General features: G+C 42.8%; 1 protein-coding gene across 5 annotated transcripts in view; it reads left to right on the plus strand.

The window, feature by feature from the left end:
- The window catches only part of ARFGEF3 (ARFGEF family member 3), a 131,867-nt gene extending 112,915 nt beyond the window's left edge, over positions 1–18,952 (plus strand). For 3 of the 5 annotated variants that reach the window (XM_053289145.1, XM_053289160.1, XM_053289165.1), the window contains 7 exons: positions 272–386; positions 1,730–1,832; positions 2,578–2,709; positions 5,746–5,876; positions 7,108–7,116; positions 9,106–10,333; positions 11,592–18,952. In XM_053289145.1, the coding sequence (XP_053145120.1) occupies positions 272–386; positions 1,730–1,832; positions 2,578–2,709; positions 5,746–5,876; positions 7,108–7,116; positions 9,106–10,333; positions 11,592–11,783 (1,910 nt within the window). In that variant the 3' untranslated portion in view covers positions 11,784–18,952. Of the gene's footprint in view, positions 1–271; positions 387–1,729; positions 1,833–2,577; positions 2,710–5,745; positions 5,877–7,057; positions 10,334–11,591 lie in introns of those variants that run through there. The other 2 variants (XM_053289156.1, XM_053289176.1) reach the window with 2 other exon arrangements.
- The last annotated feature ends 1,490 nt before the right edge of the window (positions 18,953–20,442 follow it).

The following is a 20,442-nucleotide window of genomic DNA, read 5'->3' on the forward strand; positions in this document are numbered from 1 at the left end:
GTGGGAGAGAGAATACGGCTGTGGCAAACTATAGGCGCAGATGCTCTGCGTCCAACCTAACTAGTTTTATATATTTCAGTTGCAAGCTTTATTGAACCAATATGTAATGTTTTACAAAATACTGCTTGAGGGCAAATACATTGGATTCAGCCATTCAGCTCTTATAGATGTTTACAGAATTTCTCTAAAATCTTCCCACATCACATATTTATTCCTTTCCATTGTAACACCAGTGTTAATACCAAAACCAACAACCTTAATTTCTCTGTAGATATTGGCTATGAGAATATGATCAACACAATGCTAAAAGACCTCTTCAAGTTACTGGTAGCTTGTGTGGCAGAACCCACAGAATCCATCTCAAGAGTTGGGTGCTCCTGTATCAGGTAATGTTATTTCCTTTCTATATTAATTGACACATTAAAATTGAGTAAGTTAAAAGTTATTTCCCCCTCAACTTAAATACAGCAATTGAGAGGAATGTGGAAGTTTGCAAGTATGATTTAAATGGGTGCTACCATTTTGCCTTTTTGCTTTTCACATATATACTGGCTAGATAAGACCTAAAAGAGAGTAAGTGAAACTGTTTTTTTAAAGCTAGAAGTAAACTTTATCTTTAGAAATTACATCAGCTAAACAAAAAAAAGTGAGCCCCAAAGACATTAGCCTTAGCAAGATACTTCTGTCAGACTCGCTTTGATTAAATATCATGTTTTCTAATAATGTAGGAGGTGGGAGTCTTCTAGATAGGGAGAATTTCTCACAGTCACAACCCAGCAAATGCAAAATTACCTTTGACATTAATAATGCCGTGGAAGATTATAAAATTGCTTCACTTACCCCCGCAGAAAGGGAGAGCTCTCTCACTCATCAGGCATTATCCCATAGGTATGCAATTCATACAACCACGTTTGATACAGTGCTCACAATTAAAACTGTGGCACAGATAGAATGGGGAGGAGGGGAAACATCTTCCCAGGGACAAAATACTGTGACTGAATACAGTGTTCTCCTGGGTTATGGAGGCAGTACAGAGGAGTAAGGAATAAGGAAGTCGAAAATGAGGGGGAACAGTTGTACAAAGACAGTTCTTCTCACCAAGGAATCACAGTGCTGTTAATAAAATTAAAATCTGATGTTCATTTATTGTTGCAAAATAGCAGCTCCTTACACAGTAGAGCATGATAAATAGCCTTTCTTTTTGTAGCCCCTCAGTGTATTCTGGAAAATTTTAAAAAACAAACAAACCTGTTTTCAAGGGGAGAATTCTTCAAAAACATAATGTTAATCAACCACAATATATTTTTAAATTATTTTGTCCTTTATCTTTACAGCAATCCCCGAGCATTAGTCTATTTTTATTCCTCTTCTGCTCACAGAGAATTGTCTTTGACAGCGCAAGCTTCTGAGGCCATTTAGTCTGTCTGTGGCTGAGATGGCACCTGCATTTGGATTCATTGCACAGAAGCACCAAGAGAGAATTCATGGGCTTCCCTACCTACTTGGAACTGGGGAACCCCTTTATGGGGGAAGCTGCACAAACTCCTCTAGCCTATACAGAACTCTCTAGCTGTTGGGCCACATTTAGCTGTTCATAGTTCTGCATCGATAGAAAGAATAGAAAGGACTGCTTTGGGTGTTTGAGCTGATGGCAATTTTGTGGTTCTGTTGCAAAAAGAAGGAATTTTCAGATGCTTATGTACTTTCTGGGCTTTCTCCTTTCCCACAGATATGTACTGGTGACAGCTGGTCCTGTTTTTACTGAAGAAATGTGGAGGCTGGCATGCTGCGCACTCCAGGATGCATTCTCAGCTACTCTTGAACCAGTGAAGGTAAAACTGCATTTTGCTTGATGCTGAAATATACCTCTGCCTGTTGCCTATTAATATATTTTTAGGTGGGTTGCTCTTCTCCACAACAGTGTACATATGACAACAGCTCCTTCCTTTGGGACTGCTTGAATGGCATTATGGTTTAAGTGACCTGCTTAGCTTGTGCAAGGTGGCTGCATCATCCGCCCTTATATAGTCCCTCATATGCCCAGGGACTGTTGCTGTTTCTCATGAATAGCACTTCTCCATGAGTCCAATGGAGCTTTTCACACTCCCAAGGTGTTCGAGAGGGACTGTGGTCATGAATGAACCATCCTAGAGACTTAAAATTTGTTTTCCTTACTTTAATAGCTATGCTAATAGTCCTTTGTGTGCCATTGCCTTAAAACCATGGAAGTTTTTAAAACCATACAGAAGATCGGTGCGTTAGTTCCTCTTCAGTGAAAGTTTGTTCCAGGGTTTTAAACTATATTAAATGAACTTCTGAGCCCTTTCTATAAAAATAGAGATAACTTGTAGAAGCATGTTACAGGTGTGTGTGTCTGTGTCTGTGTCTGTGTCTGTATGTGCGTGCATGTGTGTGAGAGAGAGAGACTGTCAGACAGACAGACAGACAGATGTTGGCTTAATTTGCCATAACAAAATCTCATTATTTCTATAATAATATTCTATTATTTCACATGCCTTGTTGAAACCTTGGCAAACAGTATAGAAAACTACTGTCTGACATTTTATTTCTCTGTAGAATCTGTTGGGCTATTTCCACAGTGGTTCTGAAAACTTTAGTGGAGATGCCTGTGAAGTGAAAGTGGCAGCCCCTTCTCTCTCTCCTAGTGCTGAAGCAGAGTATTGGAGAATACGGGCCATGGCTCAACAGGTAAGTGACTTGTCTCCAAGGCAACATCTGTGTTGAGCAAATGCATGTTAAATTGCACCCTTGCCCAGGTTGGTTTAATATTAACAGTGGGGATTCAAAGAGCTTAATTAGCTAAATCCTTTGCCATCACAAACACTTCCCATTGGGATCGACTAATCCCTGTTTGCAAAAACCTCTATTTTTAAGTCTGCTTTATGCATGTGGAGTATTTGAGGGGATGGTAAAGATATGTAAAGTAAGAATGTAAGAAAGCCCTGCAGGATCAGTTCCAAGGCCCATCTAGTCCAGCATCCTGTCAGTGGCCCACCAGATGCCTCTGGGAAGCTCACAAGCAAGAGATGATGGAGGTATACCCTCCCTTCTGCTCTCGTTTCCCTACAACTGGTATTCAGAGTTATTCTGCCTCTGAGCCTGGAGGCAGCCTATAAAGACTAGTAGCCATTGATAGATCTGTAGCCATTAATCTGTAACCATTAATCTGATAGATCTGTAGCCATTGATAGATCTGTAGCCTATAAAGACTAGTAGCCACTGATAGATCTGTTCTCCATGAATTTGTCTACAACCTAATCCAAACTGGTGCCTATCACCACATCTCATCGCATTGATTATGTGCGGTGTGAAAAAGTGCTCCCTTTTTTTGATCCTAAACCTCCTGGCAATTGGTTTCATGAGATGACCCCTGGTTCGAGTGTTGTGAGAGATGGCGAGGGTGGGGGTGAGGTTTGTTCTCTATCCATTGTCTCCATATCATGCGTAATTTTATAAACTTCTATCATGTCTACCATTACTTGTCTTTTTTTCTAAGCTAAAAAGGCCCAGGTGTTGTAGCCTGTCCTCATAAGGATGGTGCTCTGAGCCCCTGATCATCTTTTGAAATTATTTATCCAATAGATTGAAAGCCAGTCCCAGTGTACCTCCACTGAGTTGATTTTTCAGCCTTTCTTCTCTAGCTTAGTTGCATGCCTCTGAGAAGGACATGGAAATTTGAATGCCAGAAAAGCATATTTAGTTTTCTGGTGAAAAGGACTGTCTCTTGTTATACTGTGTATTCTTTGCCATTTTTATAACTCCATTTGCAGTAGTGATCTTAAGCAGGGGCACAGTAGTGATCTTAAGAGTGAACTCCAGGACAAAAAGTGAAGATGCCTCCCCATCTCCTTGCCCCCTTGTTTGGATAGATGGGTGGGGATCAAAGAGCAAGCTGTCACTCAGCTGGCAGGTATCCTCTTCCTCAAGGGCCCAGGGACATGTGCATCCCACCCCCCTGCCCTTGTTCAATTATAGCTACATCCCTGGGCTTAAGATATATAGGGAGCTGTTAGTGCTGGATTTAATGGACCACTGTTCCCGCTCAGTAGAGTCTACCCCATATTTGGAATGGGCAACGTTCACCATCTTCTCACACCTTGCTCAGTCCTACTACCCAAGTGGAAACATGTCCTGTTCCTGCCACCATAGTTGTGAAATGAAAACTTTATTACAGTCTACAACCAGCAGCAAGAAAAACAATAAGTGCCATATGTACAAAGTTACATCCATTTAGCATAAAAGTAACTTATATGTCCAGTATATTCCATAAACAATTATAAATTTGTCATATTCAATCAATAGTTAGCTGTTAAATTGTGGTGTGTTTTACATGCTGCTGCACAACATTTGGCCACACTATGCATGATGGCTGGCTGCTTGTCTGAGAATAAAACAGAAACATTAAAGACATCAATGCATCCTAAAAATATGTTAAAAGAGGGGTAATTAGCTTGTTACGGAGTTCACTGAAAAAGCTACAATGAAGTAAACATGCCCCACTGTTTCTGTTCTTGTGCCACATGGGCAGATATACTCCTTGTGTGGATTTTTCTAAATCTGCCTTCCATCACAGTGGATGGGAAAGCATCAAATCTTGCCATAGTAAACGCTTTCTGATGTTTTGGTATTACTCGGGCAGAGTGGTGATTGCTGGTTCAAGACCAAGAGTCAACCTCCAGCTCTTGATATTATTACAAACTACACTTAGATCTTTTTGATGCTCTGCTTCCAAGATATGTTGCCTAAGAGCAGACCTGGCCTACCTATATCCCATGGTCAGCAGGAAATCTGGAGACCCCATAGCTGTTTGGCTCACATTCCCACCTTGCTGAGCAACTTTCTGGCCTTGTCAGTAGAAGTCATTTCTACAGAAGCAGAGTTGCTGTCCAGCTAAGGAATCACTTGAAATTCAGAACTGATCCAGAGGAAATATTGCATCAACATCTGCTAGGCTCCAACGGAGCAGCTAGTCCTACAGTCCCACTCCTTTCTGAAACATCAGCAGGGCCCTAATCCACAGCACAAATATGGCTTGGAGATGGAAGGCCCTGTGCTGCCAATCAGGCTCTACATCTCTTGCTGTGGGTCTCTTTTTGCTGCCTTTGCTCTTGAGGTCCCAGGGTGACTTTGGAAGGGGATCTAGAGCTGCAGGGTTGAAGCAAGTCAGTGTGGCACATCCCTTGAATGTGCTGCCTCCCCAAATAAGAACCTAAGAAAAGCCCTGCTGGAGCAAGCTAAAAGCCCATCCAGCCTAGCATCCTGCCTTAAGCAGTGGCTAACCAGGTGCATCTAGGAAGCCCACAAGCAGGGTATAGAGGGCAACCACCCCATTTTATTGGTGTTCTCTAGCATGCCACCACTGATTCTGATGAAAATATACAGCTGCCAAGGCTAGTAGCCGTTGCTAGCCTTGTCCTCCATTAATCTGTCTAATCCCTCTTTAAAACTGTCCGGAGTATCTTTGTGAAAAGTGGTCGGGGTTGGGCGGGGGAAGCTCGTCTCAGTTTCCACTTACTTCCTTTATCCCTGTAGGTGGTAGGGCCTCCAGTGGGGTCATCCTTCAAGAAGATCTTGTCCAGATCTGGGCTGGTCCTGTTAAGGAACTGGTGGGTCATAACACAATTTGACTTTGGACACTACTCTTACAAATTGTACAGTCTGCTGGTAAACTGTATTCCTTCTCTGAACCAGCATAGAGTTTCATCAAGTAAATTTGTTCTGTAGGTGTTCATGTTAGACACCCAGTGCTCCCCAAAAACTCCAAACAACAAGGAGGGATTTGAACATGCTCAGTCCTGTGTTCTTATCATTGAGTTGCCTCCTGACAAGAAGCCTAATGGCCATACGCAAAAAAGGTAAGCCACATTTTTTTTTCTGAGATGAAAGAGGAAGCAACATGGCATGAGATAGATATAGGAAGGAAGGGGAAATCTGTGCAAATATTTAAGGCTGTACAAGTTTTTATCTCATTCTGGAGGATGGAAGGCAATCTACACTCATCCCAAGGTTGAATAGAATCCATTACTTGCAGCCTGGAATTGCATGACACTTTTTCATTCTGCCATTCCAGTTTTGCTTCAGGCACTGACAAAGTGACCTTGGTCCTAATAGCATGCATACCATGCAGGCCATCTTTGCAAATCCTAGACCTGCATCTGCAGTGCTTAATGTGAATTAGCTGCAGTATTGGCAGAGGAAAGGAGTAAAATCTCCAGGAAGACACACTTTCACAATCAACTATTGCCTTGCTGGATCAGACCAAAGTTTTTTTAGATGAGCACTCTATATCAGGCCAGCTTTTAAAGCCAAACAAGCAGGCATGAAACTGATAGCAACACCTGCCACTGGCTCCTATCAGCTGGTAATTGGTTACACAAACTCTGAACGTAGAGGTTTTATTTAGAAATCATGGCTAATGGCTGCTGTGAGACCTAACCTTCGTGACTGAATGAGTGGGCAAGTAGTAAGATTTGCAAGAAATCTTGCAGAAGCAAGATTTGCTTTGTCTTCCACAACTATGTACAGTATCTCTCCTGGGCACAGCTTTTGTGTCTCTAGCATTGCCTCAAGGAACAAGTCATCCCCAAATGCGTCAGGCTGAGAGTAATTATGGTCTGTTTTGGTAGCGTGTCACAGTTAGTCCCCTGTCTGCGCCTGCTTTTTGAAGATAAGATACAAATAGAAAAAACACGTGTATGTCATGTGTATGCAGTGCACAGTATGGCAATGTTTTTGCTCTTATGACCTCATGGCTTAAGCAGCAGATACTTAAGTCATGCGCCTGGGGCAGAACAAATAATATGCATGCTACAGTTGATTTGCCTACAACAGAAGGTATCTGTGTTTGGGTAAGAAACAATGTATGAAGGGAAACCTCAGTCTCTAACTAGTTTTAGTGGTTTGATCTAAAGTAAGGCATGGCTGTACGTGGGCCATAAGACTAGCCACTGCACTGGGTTGGTTTGCTTGCTTGCTTGCACCTATCTTGCATGTGCAAATCCGTAAGAGAGCTGACATTTTGTTTCTGACTTTGTAGAATTTCTTTTTTTCTGATCCCCCCCCCTCCCCCTTCTGAATGCTGCACAGGAAGCTTGGGTAAGGGAACTATTTTTTCCTTCTTTCTACACAGTTCATGCAAAGAACAAAGTACTTTCTTAATCAGCATTTGATATACGTTCTTTCACAGAATGTATCATCTTAACCAGGCAAGACTAAAAATAAAGAAGCTGACTTTCACAAACCATCTGGTTTAAAAGTATACATCCCCTTTCCAATTCTGAGGCCGATTCAGCAAGGAAGTGAACTAGTGCCATGGCAGCTGCAGCCCTGGATGAATTGGGAGCTCCACTTCTTTGGAAGTGGAAACGTAACCCCTACAGAACAGTTATTGTGTTATCCACCCACTTTTCATGTGAAAGCACTAACTATGCCATAATAGAATATTCACTGGTTGACCTGCAGTGACCTTGGGTGCCAAGGAAAATAGCTTGGTACACACACGCACACACATTGCTGGCATTCTCAAGAATGCTTGCATTCTTAATCTCTCACTGCATGACCTGCATGCCATCCAAAAGGAAAACCCAGCCCAGCACCACTTCTGTCACCAACCCAAATGTGCATGTGGTGGGGCACATCACCTGAGCCAGCCGTCAGCTTCTTCCCAGGAGTTGTCTAGATAGTGAAAGCGTTGAGGCATAAAACATGACTGCCAAAGTGCAGCCACTAGAGAGTGTCAAAGCACAATATTTTGGAAAAGGACCTAGGGCAGAAACAGAAAACAGGAGGGAATCCAGACAGACAGAAAATAAATGGCAATAGATTTCATGTCAGCTAAATCTGTATAAGGCTGAAGAGAAAATAGAGCAAACAGATGTGCATACTTCATGTACATCCAGTTGTGCCTGAAATATTATCTTCTCTGCTTTAAAATACTAGCCTTTATTGTATCATTAACAACATTGTCATCATGTGGTTTCCTCTTCTGTGTATGAAAGAGTAAAGCATAATGTCCCGCAGTATTTTGCTCTGATCCATAAAGTTGGAACTATACAGGCCACGACGTGACTGAGATGTGCATAGACCCTTCCCTTCTACTCCTTGGGTTAACAAAGCATACATGTATAAACATTTTTCTGATAGGCTGCTTCTCAGAAGCTGCCCCTTAGAATCTTGCAACTGCTGTTAAGATTCGCCCCCAATTCAAAGTGTTTTGTTTCATGTTACTATAACAATTGATTTACAATTATTCTTTGGGCCTGTTGACTTTAATAAATTTTATGGCAACTATTCTATAACTTATTTGAGCTTAATATTGCAACAAAAATGGTTTATTCATGTGTTTATCATAACATTCACTAACATGCCCTGCAGCATAATGTGGGTGGTTCAGAACTGCCCACATCGCTGCAGGACTGCTCACAGTGTTGCACAAAGTGGCTATTCCGGTGCATGTTGTGTACTACTTGTATTGGGAGTAATGCAAGTAGCACCCGACCGGGGTGAGTTGCATCAAAACAGCTCTCTTGCACAGCACTGTGGCCACGTTTTAAAAACCCTGCGGCAGTGCAAGCAGTTCCGAACTGCTTGAGTTATGCTGTGGAGCATGTCAGCCATAATATTTATTTTATAATACTATCCTAAATATAAACATAAAATGTCAGTGGTTTGGGAATACAGCATAAGAATTGTTTCATGGGAAGATTAATAGCAATAGCAATAGCACTTACATTTATATACCGCTCTATAGCCGGAGCTCTCTAAGCAGTTTACAATGATTTTAGCATATTGCCCCCAACATTCTGGGTACTCGTTTTACCGACCTCGGAAGGATGGAAGGCTGAGTCAACCTTGAGCCCCTGGTCAGGATCGAACTTGTAACCTTCTGGTTACAGGGCGGCAGTTTTACCACTGCGCCACCAAGGGTAAAATGCAGCATTAATCCGACCATAATGTCTGTGATATAATTGTAAGAACACCCCACTGAGCTCCTTAGTGGATGAACTACTGGTAGATATAAATGTGATCAGTGGAGTGATCTTAAAGGAATGTTAGTAATCTGTTTTTCCCCTCTCTTGGCTGAAGTATCCCTTTTAGAACAATAGTAGTGAGCCTGCTGTCCCACCAAGTGCTGCTGCAGAATTTGTATGATATTTTGTTGGAAGAGTTTGTGAAAGGTCCCTCTCACTCCGAAGAAAAGATGACGCAACAACTGCCAGAAACCAAACTGGCCGGCTTCCTCAGGTACATTTCTATGCAGAATTTGGCCGTCATCTTTGATTTACTACTGGACTCCTACAGGACAGCCAGAGAGTTTGATACCAGGACTGGGCTGAAGTGCTTGCTCAAAAAGGTTTCTGGCATTGGTGGGGCTGCCAACTTGTACCGCCAGTCAGCAATGAGCTTCAACATCTACTTCCATGCCTTGATCTGTGCTATTGTGACCAACCAAGAAAACATCACTGCAGAACAGGTGAAGAAAATCCTCTTTGAAGATGATGAGAGAAGCACTGACTCGTCCCAACAGTGCTCTTCAGAAGATGAAGACATTTTTGAAGAGACTGCTCAAGTAAGTCCTCCAAGGGGGAAGGAGAAGAGACAATGGAGAGCTAGACTGCCATCTCTTAGTGTTCAGCCTGTCAGCAGTGCAGACTGGGTTTGGTTAATCAAAAGGCTCCATAAGCTGTGCATGGAATTATGCAACAACTATATTCAAATGCATCTGGATCTGGAAAATAGTGCAGAAGAGATCCCAGTCTTCAGGGGAGACCCTTTCTTCATCCTTCCATCCTTTCAATCTGAAACATCCACCCCATCTACTGGAGGTCTATCTGGGAAGGACACCCCTTCAGAAGATGACAAAAGCCAAATTAGAGATTCTCTTTCAGAGAACCTTACTCCTAAGGGAGGAAGTGGAGATATGCTGCTGCTTCCACCCTTGAGTCCCAAATCAGAGAAGAAAGACCAAGGCAGGAAAAAGGAATGGTGGGAAAGTGCTGGCAACAAAATTTACACCATAGCTACAGACAAGACTATATCAAAGCTAATGACAGAATACAAGAAAAGGAAACAGCAGCATAATTTGGCAACATTCACAAAAGACATGAAGGTTGACAAGAAAGGGGACCCACTAAGCTCAAGGGGGCCAGATTCTCCTCTCCCACAACGGCCACAAAATCTGGTTGATCAAGGCCAAATGAGGCACTCCTTCAGTGCGGGGCCAGAGATCTTGAGACAAGAGAAAAGGCCACGCTCAGGATCTACAGTCAGCTCACTTAGTATATCCGTCCGTGATGGCGAGGCACAAATTCAGGTAAGGAAATGGCAAGGCTGTGACCAAAATCAAAGAAAATGTTTCTTTAAAATTTAGATAGGTATTTCCATTGAAAGTGTCCCTCAACAATTTTCATTTCATAATAAATACTTGTAGAATATGCGACACTCATCTTTTGTTACTGCAGGACCAACTTTAAGCATTAGGAAAAATATTGATGTGTTGCATCCATACATATACTCTGATCTCTGAAACTTTTTAACTCCATGGAATTCTAACCTGCCCTCCATGGAATTTCTATCAAACCCCAGCAAGAATAGTCTTGTAAGTTTCCTATGCTAGTTCCAAGACCTAACAGGTGCTCATGTCGTCTCCCTCCTCAATCACTGGTTCCACCCAATGCTATCCATTGCCTTCCTTTTAGAATATGCCTTCCATTGTTTTTTTTTTAATTTTGGTGTCACTGTCACACCAGATTCTCCTTCATGCACTATCTGCCCCGTGCACCATGATCCTTAGAATAGGAAAGGGTGTAACATCTGTTCCTACCACAAGCAAATTGTTCTTTTCTAGGCAACTGCCTATGTGCACTTAATAAGGCCAGCCCTCAGTGTGTCTCCCAGGCTGGAAAAAACACCTTACAAACTGGGTGGGAAGGTTTTGTCAGCTCGCATTAATATTATGTATGTGGTTGAACTTAATAAGACTGTTCTCACGGGCAGCCTAGCCTGGGTTAAGCTGTGTGTGTGAAGTGCTGGGATCTGTGCAGATCCCGATGCTGCAGCCCAGCCTGACCCTACTTATAAGCCCAGCTTTTAGCCAGAGTTAAGGGCGCAAGCACAACCTTAACCTGGCTGTTGGGATTGTATGTGATGCAGACATGGGTGTCTAGAGCACCAGACTCAAGAGGATATTCCACAATGCGCCATGGTCATCATGTGGTGCATTGTGGGATACCTAGAGGCTAGGACACATCATCCCAGCCACCAGAGATCTGAGCAGCTTGGATTGTGTTGGAGCGCTGTCCGCGTTCTCATCACCATTGAGTGATCATTTGTGGGGAGTGGGATAAGGTAAGGTTTGCTCAGCCTTCCCCTCACCCTCCCTCCCTGTCATGTGAATACCCTTAATGGTTGCACAACAGCATTAATGTGCAACTGCACAAATGTTACATTCCATCACATGCATAATGTTGTGCAGTATGTTATTTCTGATTCGCATGTTGAACTATATTTTTCTAATTGCTACTTCTATAGCTTATATTTTATATTGTATTTGTTTCCTTCTACTGTTTTAGGCATGGACCAACATGGTACTGACAGTTCTTAACCAAATTCAGTCCCTTCCAGACCAGATCTTCACAGCCCTCCAGCCAGCAGTGTTCCCTTGCATCAGTCAGCTGACTTGTCATGTGACTGACATCCGGGTTCGTCAGGCTGTGAGAGAATGGTTGGGAAGAGTGGGAAGAGTTTATGACATTATTGTATAGTAGTCGTTGCTTGATTTGCATTAACAAATAGAGACCAAATTGAAGCTACTTCAAGGCATACAAATAAAGTGCAGTTATTGAAACATTATCTTTAAAAGTGATAGAGGGCTGGCCTATTTGCTAGTGATTAATAACTGGCAACTTCTATCACATGCTATTAACTGCTCATGCCTACAAAAGCATGTAATACTACAGTGTAGTCATGCACGGAGTATCATAAAATACTTCGTATTAAATTTAAAATCAGGCAGATAATAAGAAGTCAGCACTTTTGATGTTGCATAGTTTTCTACAGGTGAAAAATTTAGACTGAAATATATCTCTGTCATAGGAAAGGAAGGGGAAGTTACAAGGAAACTGAAACCTTCATGAATTGTGTTTGTCAGGAGACAGATTGAGGGTCTGCAGTTTCAAATCTCCAGTGTTGTTGACACCTCTACTTAGTGTGATTTCATTATCACAGATCAAAAGACTTTCAAGTTGTGATTTACTGGACAGCACCATGGTTGATATAGTGTCTTTTTAGTAAGGAACCTCACTGTGCCCCAAGATCAGGCAGATGGGCATTTGAAATCATCTGCATTCATACATATAGACAGCTGAAGAATCAATAAGTAGATGTAATAAGCTGGGCCAATTTATTTAAACAATATTTTTCTTATAAAACACGCACTGAAAATGGGCCTTCCGAACCTCAAACAGAGCACATTTCCCTCCCTCCAAAATTCACAGCACACATTGCACTGAATGTCTCATGGCGGTGGGGGGCAGAGGATCTGTCCATGGGCTTTTCAGTTACTTTCAATACAATTTCTTGTCAAGCTAGAGGTGCTGGACAGTGTGTGAAATGCTGCTGTGAAAATATCCAAGCCCTACATCCAGCCTAACCAGAGAGAGAATGAATAACCCTGTGCAGGAACAAACACATGCTTCATGCTTGATTTCAAATGGCTTCCCATCCTCTGCTATCAACACCAGATGTGAGGAAAAAGGATAGCTATGGTTCCTTTTTGTTCCCTGCAAAATATAAAGCAGGTAAACCAGCTAAGCTCTTTTCTGTATCAATGACTTCCTTCCAATCCCCGCGCTGTAGGAAAACGTATATCACACAATAGTGTCCTGGGATTCTCTTAGCAAGCACCATAGCCATCCCATCCTGCATTTGCATTTCATCATAAGGAAAGAACTTGGCATTTAAATTTGGATGTGGCCTACCTACTGTGGGGGTAAGCAGGGCATTTATATTGGAGAATCACAAGAGAGATCTGTTAATAGTAGATTTGCTGCCACCACTCTTTATTTTATCCTGTGATCCAGATCTGGTAAGGAGCACTTGTTTAAGAAGATATCAGGGATATAAAGATGTGATCGGGTAAAAGGCGCTGTGGAGGGGAGACCTTCAGAGGAATTCTCAACCAGTGAACAAGGCAGCATTTATATAACAGAGGCACTGTTCCCTCTATGCGCTCACAAGTTTTTGGATGTCCGCTCAGTTCATTTTAGATTCCGCTCAGGTTGAATCAGGAAAGCCCCATTCTGAATGCAGATGCACACACCCTGCCTTGATACTGCCACCCAGAACAAATCTCATTCCACACAGAGATGAAAAAAAATAGAGGGACCACTGAACAGAGAATATGGGTTTATTCAGTTAACAGGGAAGTTAAAGGACAACATAATGGCATATCCAGAGCAGGGTAAACCCAAGTGCAACAATCGTGCTATAGTAGTTATGTCTTTTTGCATGACTGGATCTCATAGGGATCATTTCCAAGGACTACTAATACTGTTACAGATCCCAAGGGCTCCTTTTAGACACAGTGGCCATCTTTCTGAAGGCTTTCTCTCCTCAGAGATAGCCTTCTGAGGAGATTCTGAAAGTCCCAAAAGCAAGCATTTCCCTGCCTCTCAACATCTCAAGGTTCTACAACAGGGGTGCACAACTAAAATGCCCCAGTGGGCTAGAATCAACCAGGACTTGGTGTATCAAGGTCAGTTGACTTGGGGCCAAGGTCAGTTCTCAGTGCATTATTGCATTAAAATTAACCTCAATGAAAGCAATTATTAGCTATGTGTAGATCTCTCCCCACCCCCATAAAGGGACTCAAAATTCTAGCCAAGGATAGTGGCCAGAAAATAGGCCCTATCCCTGCTCACTCAGTGGGGCATTTGGAGCCCCAGACAAATGCTAAGTTCTCTCCTCACTCTAAATCACTATTGCTTTCAGGCTGCAATCTTAGGCATGCTTACTTGTGTGTAAGACAGTTTCTGGGGAGGACAAATGATGCTCCCCTCAGAGGAGGAACTCACCCAAAGAGTGACTCTTTACCTTTCTGGGCTCTGCCTGTGCCTGCCTGATGCTGATGCCGCCACTGCTTCAAACCCACATGCATCTCACCTGGTCTCAAGTGCCCAACCGCACTGAGCCACCGCTGCTCATCAGTGGGACAAGTCAAGAGCTTTTTGTGGCTCCTACTGTTGCTGCAGAAGATTCCTACCTGGGGCCCAGCAAAAAAGTCTCCATGGGCCAGATACGGCCCCCAGGCCTATGTTGTGCAGGCCTGCTTTACAGTATATGTTGGAGAGACTCCTCCCCTGATTGGCAGCTGCTTGAGCCAGCCTGGTTAGAAACCATTTATTACAGTCATGTGTATGAGGATAGTCACTATGGTCCTTTTAGGATTAGGCTGAGAGTGGATGACTGGGCCAAGGCCCCTCATGGCTGAGCAGGAATTTGAATCTCCAGGTCCAAGTCCAGCATAACCTACAAACCACACTAGCTCTTTTAAATCTTTTTTCTTAAACTCTCCAGCATATACATCTTTAATAAGTATTTAGCTATTTTTAGACCACATATCTATTTTTTAAAAAAATGCAAAGTGGCATATAAACAAACAAAATTTAGCAAAGCTGATTAAATGGCAATTAGTATAAAGGCTAATTACTAAATTTTTTTTGTACATTTGTTTAGCACATTTCTGCCAACATGCTCGAGACAGTTCACACATTAATGGCTTAAATTTAATTGATAGTATACTAAAGGCCATGGAGGGAAGAAAGCAAATATGAGATGTTAGGATACAGAGTGCATGAATGCCAGAGGGAAATTGGCCCTAAGCAGGCCAATGGAGGGGGCTTCCCTGTCTTGCTTGCCCTCTATTGCAGTCAAGTGGAATGGACACTGATGGGGACATTAAATAGATGAGCCCTGTTGAACCAATGGGGAGGGGCTTACTCTTAGCCACTTCTAAATCCAACAGCTAGATCTCATGGGTCAGCCCTCTGAAAACAGTATTCAAATTGTGGGCTGTGGGGCCACATGCATGAATATTACTGCATGCTTGGCATACCATGTTCATCAGACCATGTAATCTTCCCACTTTGCTTTTTGGGATCATTATTGACAACTGTGTGGCCAACCTTCACAGCAACATGGGTTCTTTGGAGCATGAACAAAGCAACGTGTGATCCAGGTGAGGCACGTTAGGATCCTTTGCAATGTCATAGAAGATGCTGTGGTCCAACTTTTGGATAGTGCAATATGACCACTTGGCCAGCCTTACTCATCTCAGTAATTGAATTGAAAAGGTACAGGAGCCTTAATCAGTTTGGTTGATAAATGCACTACAGTTTGCCTTGAATAACATCATTTCCCTTGCTTCTCTCTCTTTTTTGTTTGTTGTTGTTAACAGAAGACTATGAATGTACAAGTTCTGTTAGCTGCTAAACCCTCTATGTATCTTTGCCAATGATATTCTTGTGGAAGAAGCTGCTGCTTGATTACATGTACTTGTTTTGCTCTTTATTTGGTTTTCAGTTTAAGTATGCAGTGTTTCTATGGGCTCTCTTTGTGAAGTTGGATTTTTTAGGGGAACAATTTCAAGTGGTGCACGCCTATATTATTTGTTAGTGGATTTTTAAAATGCAATTCCAGCTTGTCTCTGTAAGTGTCTTATTTAACAAAGTAATGAAGCAAAGAAAGACAGCTAATGATCACACTTGGTATTTTTGCTTCAGTTCTTCTGAATGCAAACAAAACACACACAAAACCCCCTGCATTGCAAAGGTAGCCTTCCCCCTCCCTATACTATGAACCAAGATTGTGAATTCCACATATTGAGAAGGTACGTGCTGCAGAAAATATGGTCATTATTATGAGAGGCAAAAATGACCTAAGGTAGCAATGACGGTCCATTTAGACATTGCAGGCACCAACTGGAGAGAGCACTTCAAATCAGTCCACATTGTGGCCCTCCCAGTATGGATGGGTTGTCCATGTCCAGCAGCTCATGATATTTCTGTACCCTTCAGCAATTATTGTTATTAATTATTGTTATTATTATTTGCGATATTAAGTGTAAACCATCATGCATAAGCTGGCCTTGCACATACCTAACCTGGAGAAAAGTATGAAAGGAGAGGGGAATATCACATTTTGAAGGTCCCCAAAGGAACACAGACCTGGTAGGTGAAGCTGCTGGGGAAAATGAGAACATGCCTTCCTTAAGAATGTCAGAGTTCAGCAACACTGTTTTGAGGGGCATTTGATAGAGATGATGTGGGGTTTTCTCTGACAAGGAAAGACTGCCAGGCGCTGAGATTACGATAGTGAAATGAATGTTGTATTTAGAAGGCAATGTTAGAACAGCTATTCACCCCAAAGTTGAGTCCTGTATGTGTGGTGAGTCTTCTTTCCACTTGCATGGAGGAAGCATCTCTCTGTTACGGCACTCTGTTTGCACAGCTGCACCCTCTAGCATAATAAATGGGGAACCTCCTGTGAGTAGGACAGTACACACGCATTGCAGAATTCCTCTACTTCCAAGAAGGACTGTCCTTTAGGCAGGTCAAGTGGGGCGATTATACTCAGCCCCACACTCTTTCAGGCCTTATGGTTGGGCCCAAGCAATCCTGCACTCAGCTGCCAATCTTTGCCCCTGCCCCCTTGTCACCCTTCTCACAGCTTTTTATGTTGTCCAGCCCAGCAGCAGAGGAGACAACTTGGTGGAGAGGGGTGTCTCCTTCGCTCCATAGCCACTAATCCAGAAAGTGAGGAAGCTCCCAGGGCAGACCCGTCCTTTAGGCAGGTAGGGCGATCGCAGCTGAAGTTGGCAGAGAAGCTAGAGCCCCACGGCAGGGCCCAACCACCCCTCTACCCAGATAGCCAAGACCTTTGCATATCACAAGCAGTTCTCCCCCTGCTCTGGGAAATTTAGATTTTGGAAATCAACACTCTGAGGACAGAGAAAATGATATGTTGAGGATGCTGGATTCTCAGTGCTGCTTTCTGTGCTTGCTCAAAACTGATAGAAGAGATCAAGAATCGGCATTTAAGGCTGCAATCCTGCACACAGTTACCTCTGAGTAGGTTCACTAAGCTCAGTGGGACTTCTCATTAAATCACATCAGGGCACACTTGTGCATTTAGTAGAGAAGGGAGGCGACTGAACTCCTTAGCCTGTGTGCAGTATTGTGGGGGGAGAGGAGCAGCGGCAGAGTGTGGCTAAGGGAGTGTGCTGCTTGTCCCCAGCCCTGCACCCTCCTAGGGACAACCCTGCTTCAAAGCTCTCTCTGTAACAGACATGGAAACTTTTCAGACAGTGACTTTACTTTGTGAGGGTGAATGTGTTTTCACATATCGGCCAGATTTACCCCAAAGTCTGTGTGATATTTCAGAGAGCACTTCACACACGATTGAGGTGTTTCCTTCCATACGGGAACTTAACCCTGAACTTTTCCCTGTCTGTAGCCACAATGCTTTGTAGCAAAAATGAGAAAGTGCTCCTAGTAATGACATAAAGGACAGCGGGGGGAGAAGTAAACTCAGCACAAGGCTGCCATTTCTCATAGCAGCCCTATGTTTTGCTCTGTAATGTACAGTTCCAATCCTAGAGAAACTCAGTTTTGCCTAGAAAGAAAAGACCCTGTGTTAAATAATTATAGCAGTTGTCTTGGCAAAACAAGACTGCTCACTATACAAGAGTTCCATCAAATACCTTAACCAATCACCACAAGATCATATGCAGTAAGATGCCAAACTAAATTGATATAAGCCAGCTTTCTAGCTAATACAATGTAGCAAAAGCCCAAAAAGAGACTATTTGCTCTCATATGCCAAAGACCTGACTAGTTCAAAAGAGAACACCACAAAGCAAACCAACTTTTAACAGTCATAACTACCATAACTAATTTTACTACTTTCCCCTGCATAGCTATGAAATCATAAGAGGATTTCTGAAGGGAGATGAATCAGAGCCCAATAAAACCCCACCCCTACTTGCATTGTTGGATGTGTGCATTACTACAGGTGGACCTCGTTATGCGTTGGGGTTCCATTCTCGGCTTAAGCCGCGGATAGCAAAACCACAGATAACACGGCGTTGGGAAGTGGGGGAGGGTTAGGTTCCTGGAGGGAAAGAATGGGTTTAAAAGGCTGGGAACTGAAGAAATGATTGAAAGGAAGTGCCGTAGGCCTCTGCTCTGTGGGCATCCAGCTGTCCAGCAATGCCCACCAAAAGCTGGAATTCGACCATTTCCCTGCAAAAAAAAAAATCACAGGAATCCCACCCCGCATAAGCCACAAAATGGTAGCTGGAAATTACCTCAGAGGGCACACTGGACACCTAGGAACCATGGATATGATGTTTGTAACCTTTTTTATTTACTGCATATACCAAGGTTGGGTGTCAATTGCCCAACCATGGATATGTGGGACCGCAGATGTCGGGATTGCGAATAACAAGGTCCACCTGCATACCAGATGTCTACTGGTGTGTGTAGGGGTGGGGGTAGAGAACTCCCAGAAAAGATGAATTGGGGACTAGACTGTCTCCTTGGTTTACCATCCTTGTACTCCATATTGAGTGGACATACAAAGTCAGCTTATACTTACGCAACTGTGAATACCTGTTTTTAAAACTGTCCTTCAACCCAGTCCTAACTGTGATCTTTTAAATTAAAATTGCTTCCCTTGTCCCTCTGCCCTCTTTGTGAAGCATATTTGTTTAGTTTTTCCTGTGTCTGTTTTCAACAATTTGCTGTAGGCCAGTTTGCGAAATGTATTTTGTGTATATTTTGTTCAAAAGAAATTCTTAAAGGAAGATATTTTAAAACAAATTATAACTATTTATGTTGCTTGTGTTGTAGAATAAAGTAAATGCAAAACTGAAGTGTGTGTGGGTTACTAGTTATTTTGAGAGGAGTGTGTGCATGCATGGAAACTAACAATATGGAACAGGTTCTCCCCCACCCCCAGCTGAGTTGCCTGAAAAGTCTATGCTCTGGCTTGCTCCCAGAGCATATGGGATCAGGCTTGTTCAGGGCAGTATGACCACAGGTCAACCTTTAGCATCTAGGTTTCCCAGATAGTTTCCAATCCACGTACTTCCATTAGATGAATTATTGGGTTTAGCTCTAGATGACATTCAGACTAACGCTGGGCTAATGCAAATGTGTTGCACTAGAGCAGGGGTGGGGAACCTTGGCCCTCCAGCTGCTTTTGAACTACAACTCCCATCATCCCCTATTGTGGCTGGGGATGGTGGGAGTTGTTGTTCAAAAACAGCTGGAGGATCAAGGTTCCCCACCCCTGCACTAGATCAAAGATGTATTTAAAGCTAGTTCCACGAGGTCAGGAGCTTGTGTTCAGACTAGGGTTGTGCTTGCACAAGATGCTGTGAAACCTCTTCCTTAGTCCATGTATGTTGCAGGAAATTATACAATGTGTGTTTAAATAAGTGTTGTTTTTTAATTAATAAAATTGACATCCATATCCTGTTCTGTTTTTTGTTGCACAAGAGTCTGTGCAGCTTTAAGCATCTTGGCAACTTTACAAGCACACAAAAAACCCCTTCCATGTGTAAGCTTACACAAGATGAGAAAACTGATAGCTGCTGGACGTCTGAGGACGTTTGCACCAGAGAAAATCCCCCTTTGCCATCCCCACCCCTGCCGTTCCTGAGTTGAAAACCAACTCGGAGAGGCTTGTGAAAAGAAAGGACTTTTTAAAAAGAGTTTTATTCAGTTACTGCACACTGCTTCCATCTGAGGCTTTCTAACTTTCTTAGGTACAGTTAAGAATACAAAATTAGGTTGTCTTAGGCACGTCTAAATGTTTATAGAATATTTTACAATGCCCTAGGTCAGATGGGCATAGGCTATTGTTTCTTATTTCAATTACATTGCAGGTAGACAATAATAAAACAGTATCAGGAATATGCAAAACACACACACCAAAGAAATATAAATGTTTCTAACATGCAATTCGACTAACAAACTGTTCCCTATGCTGAATTCCCTTTTCCTTGAACTCACCCAATTCCTGAGGAGAATCAAGCTTCCGGCAATCCTTTCTTTTAAGGATCTACAGAGTTATTCCATGAGAGAAACCTCCATGCTGGTTTTGACCATGAGGAAGGAAACTCCATTGCCCCTCACTATGCCTTTCTGCACGCGCTTCTCTCCAACAAAGACTGCCCTTCTTGTTCCCAAAATTCCCTGCAACCGCTCTCTAGGTCCCACTCACCTGGTGTACTGATTGGCTGCCCTGGAGTTCACCAGCGTGTCAGTCAAGACACGGGTTCACTCCCTCTTAACTCTTTAGAAGGAGGGGTGTTTGATCATTACAGGGAGCAACTTCTAAAAAGAAATGGGCTGGTTG

The sequence above is a fragment of the Hemicordylus capensis genome, chromosome 1, assembly GCF_027244095.1.
Source record: "Hemicordylus capensis ecotype Gifberg chromosome 1, rHemCap1.1.pri, whole genome shotgun sequence".
Classification (NCBI taxonomy): domain Eukaryota; kingdom Metazoa; phylum Chordata; class Lepidosauria; order Squamata; family Cordylidae; genus Hemicordylus; species Hemicordylus capensis.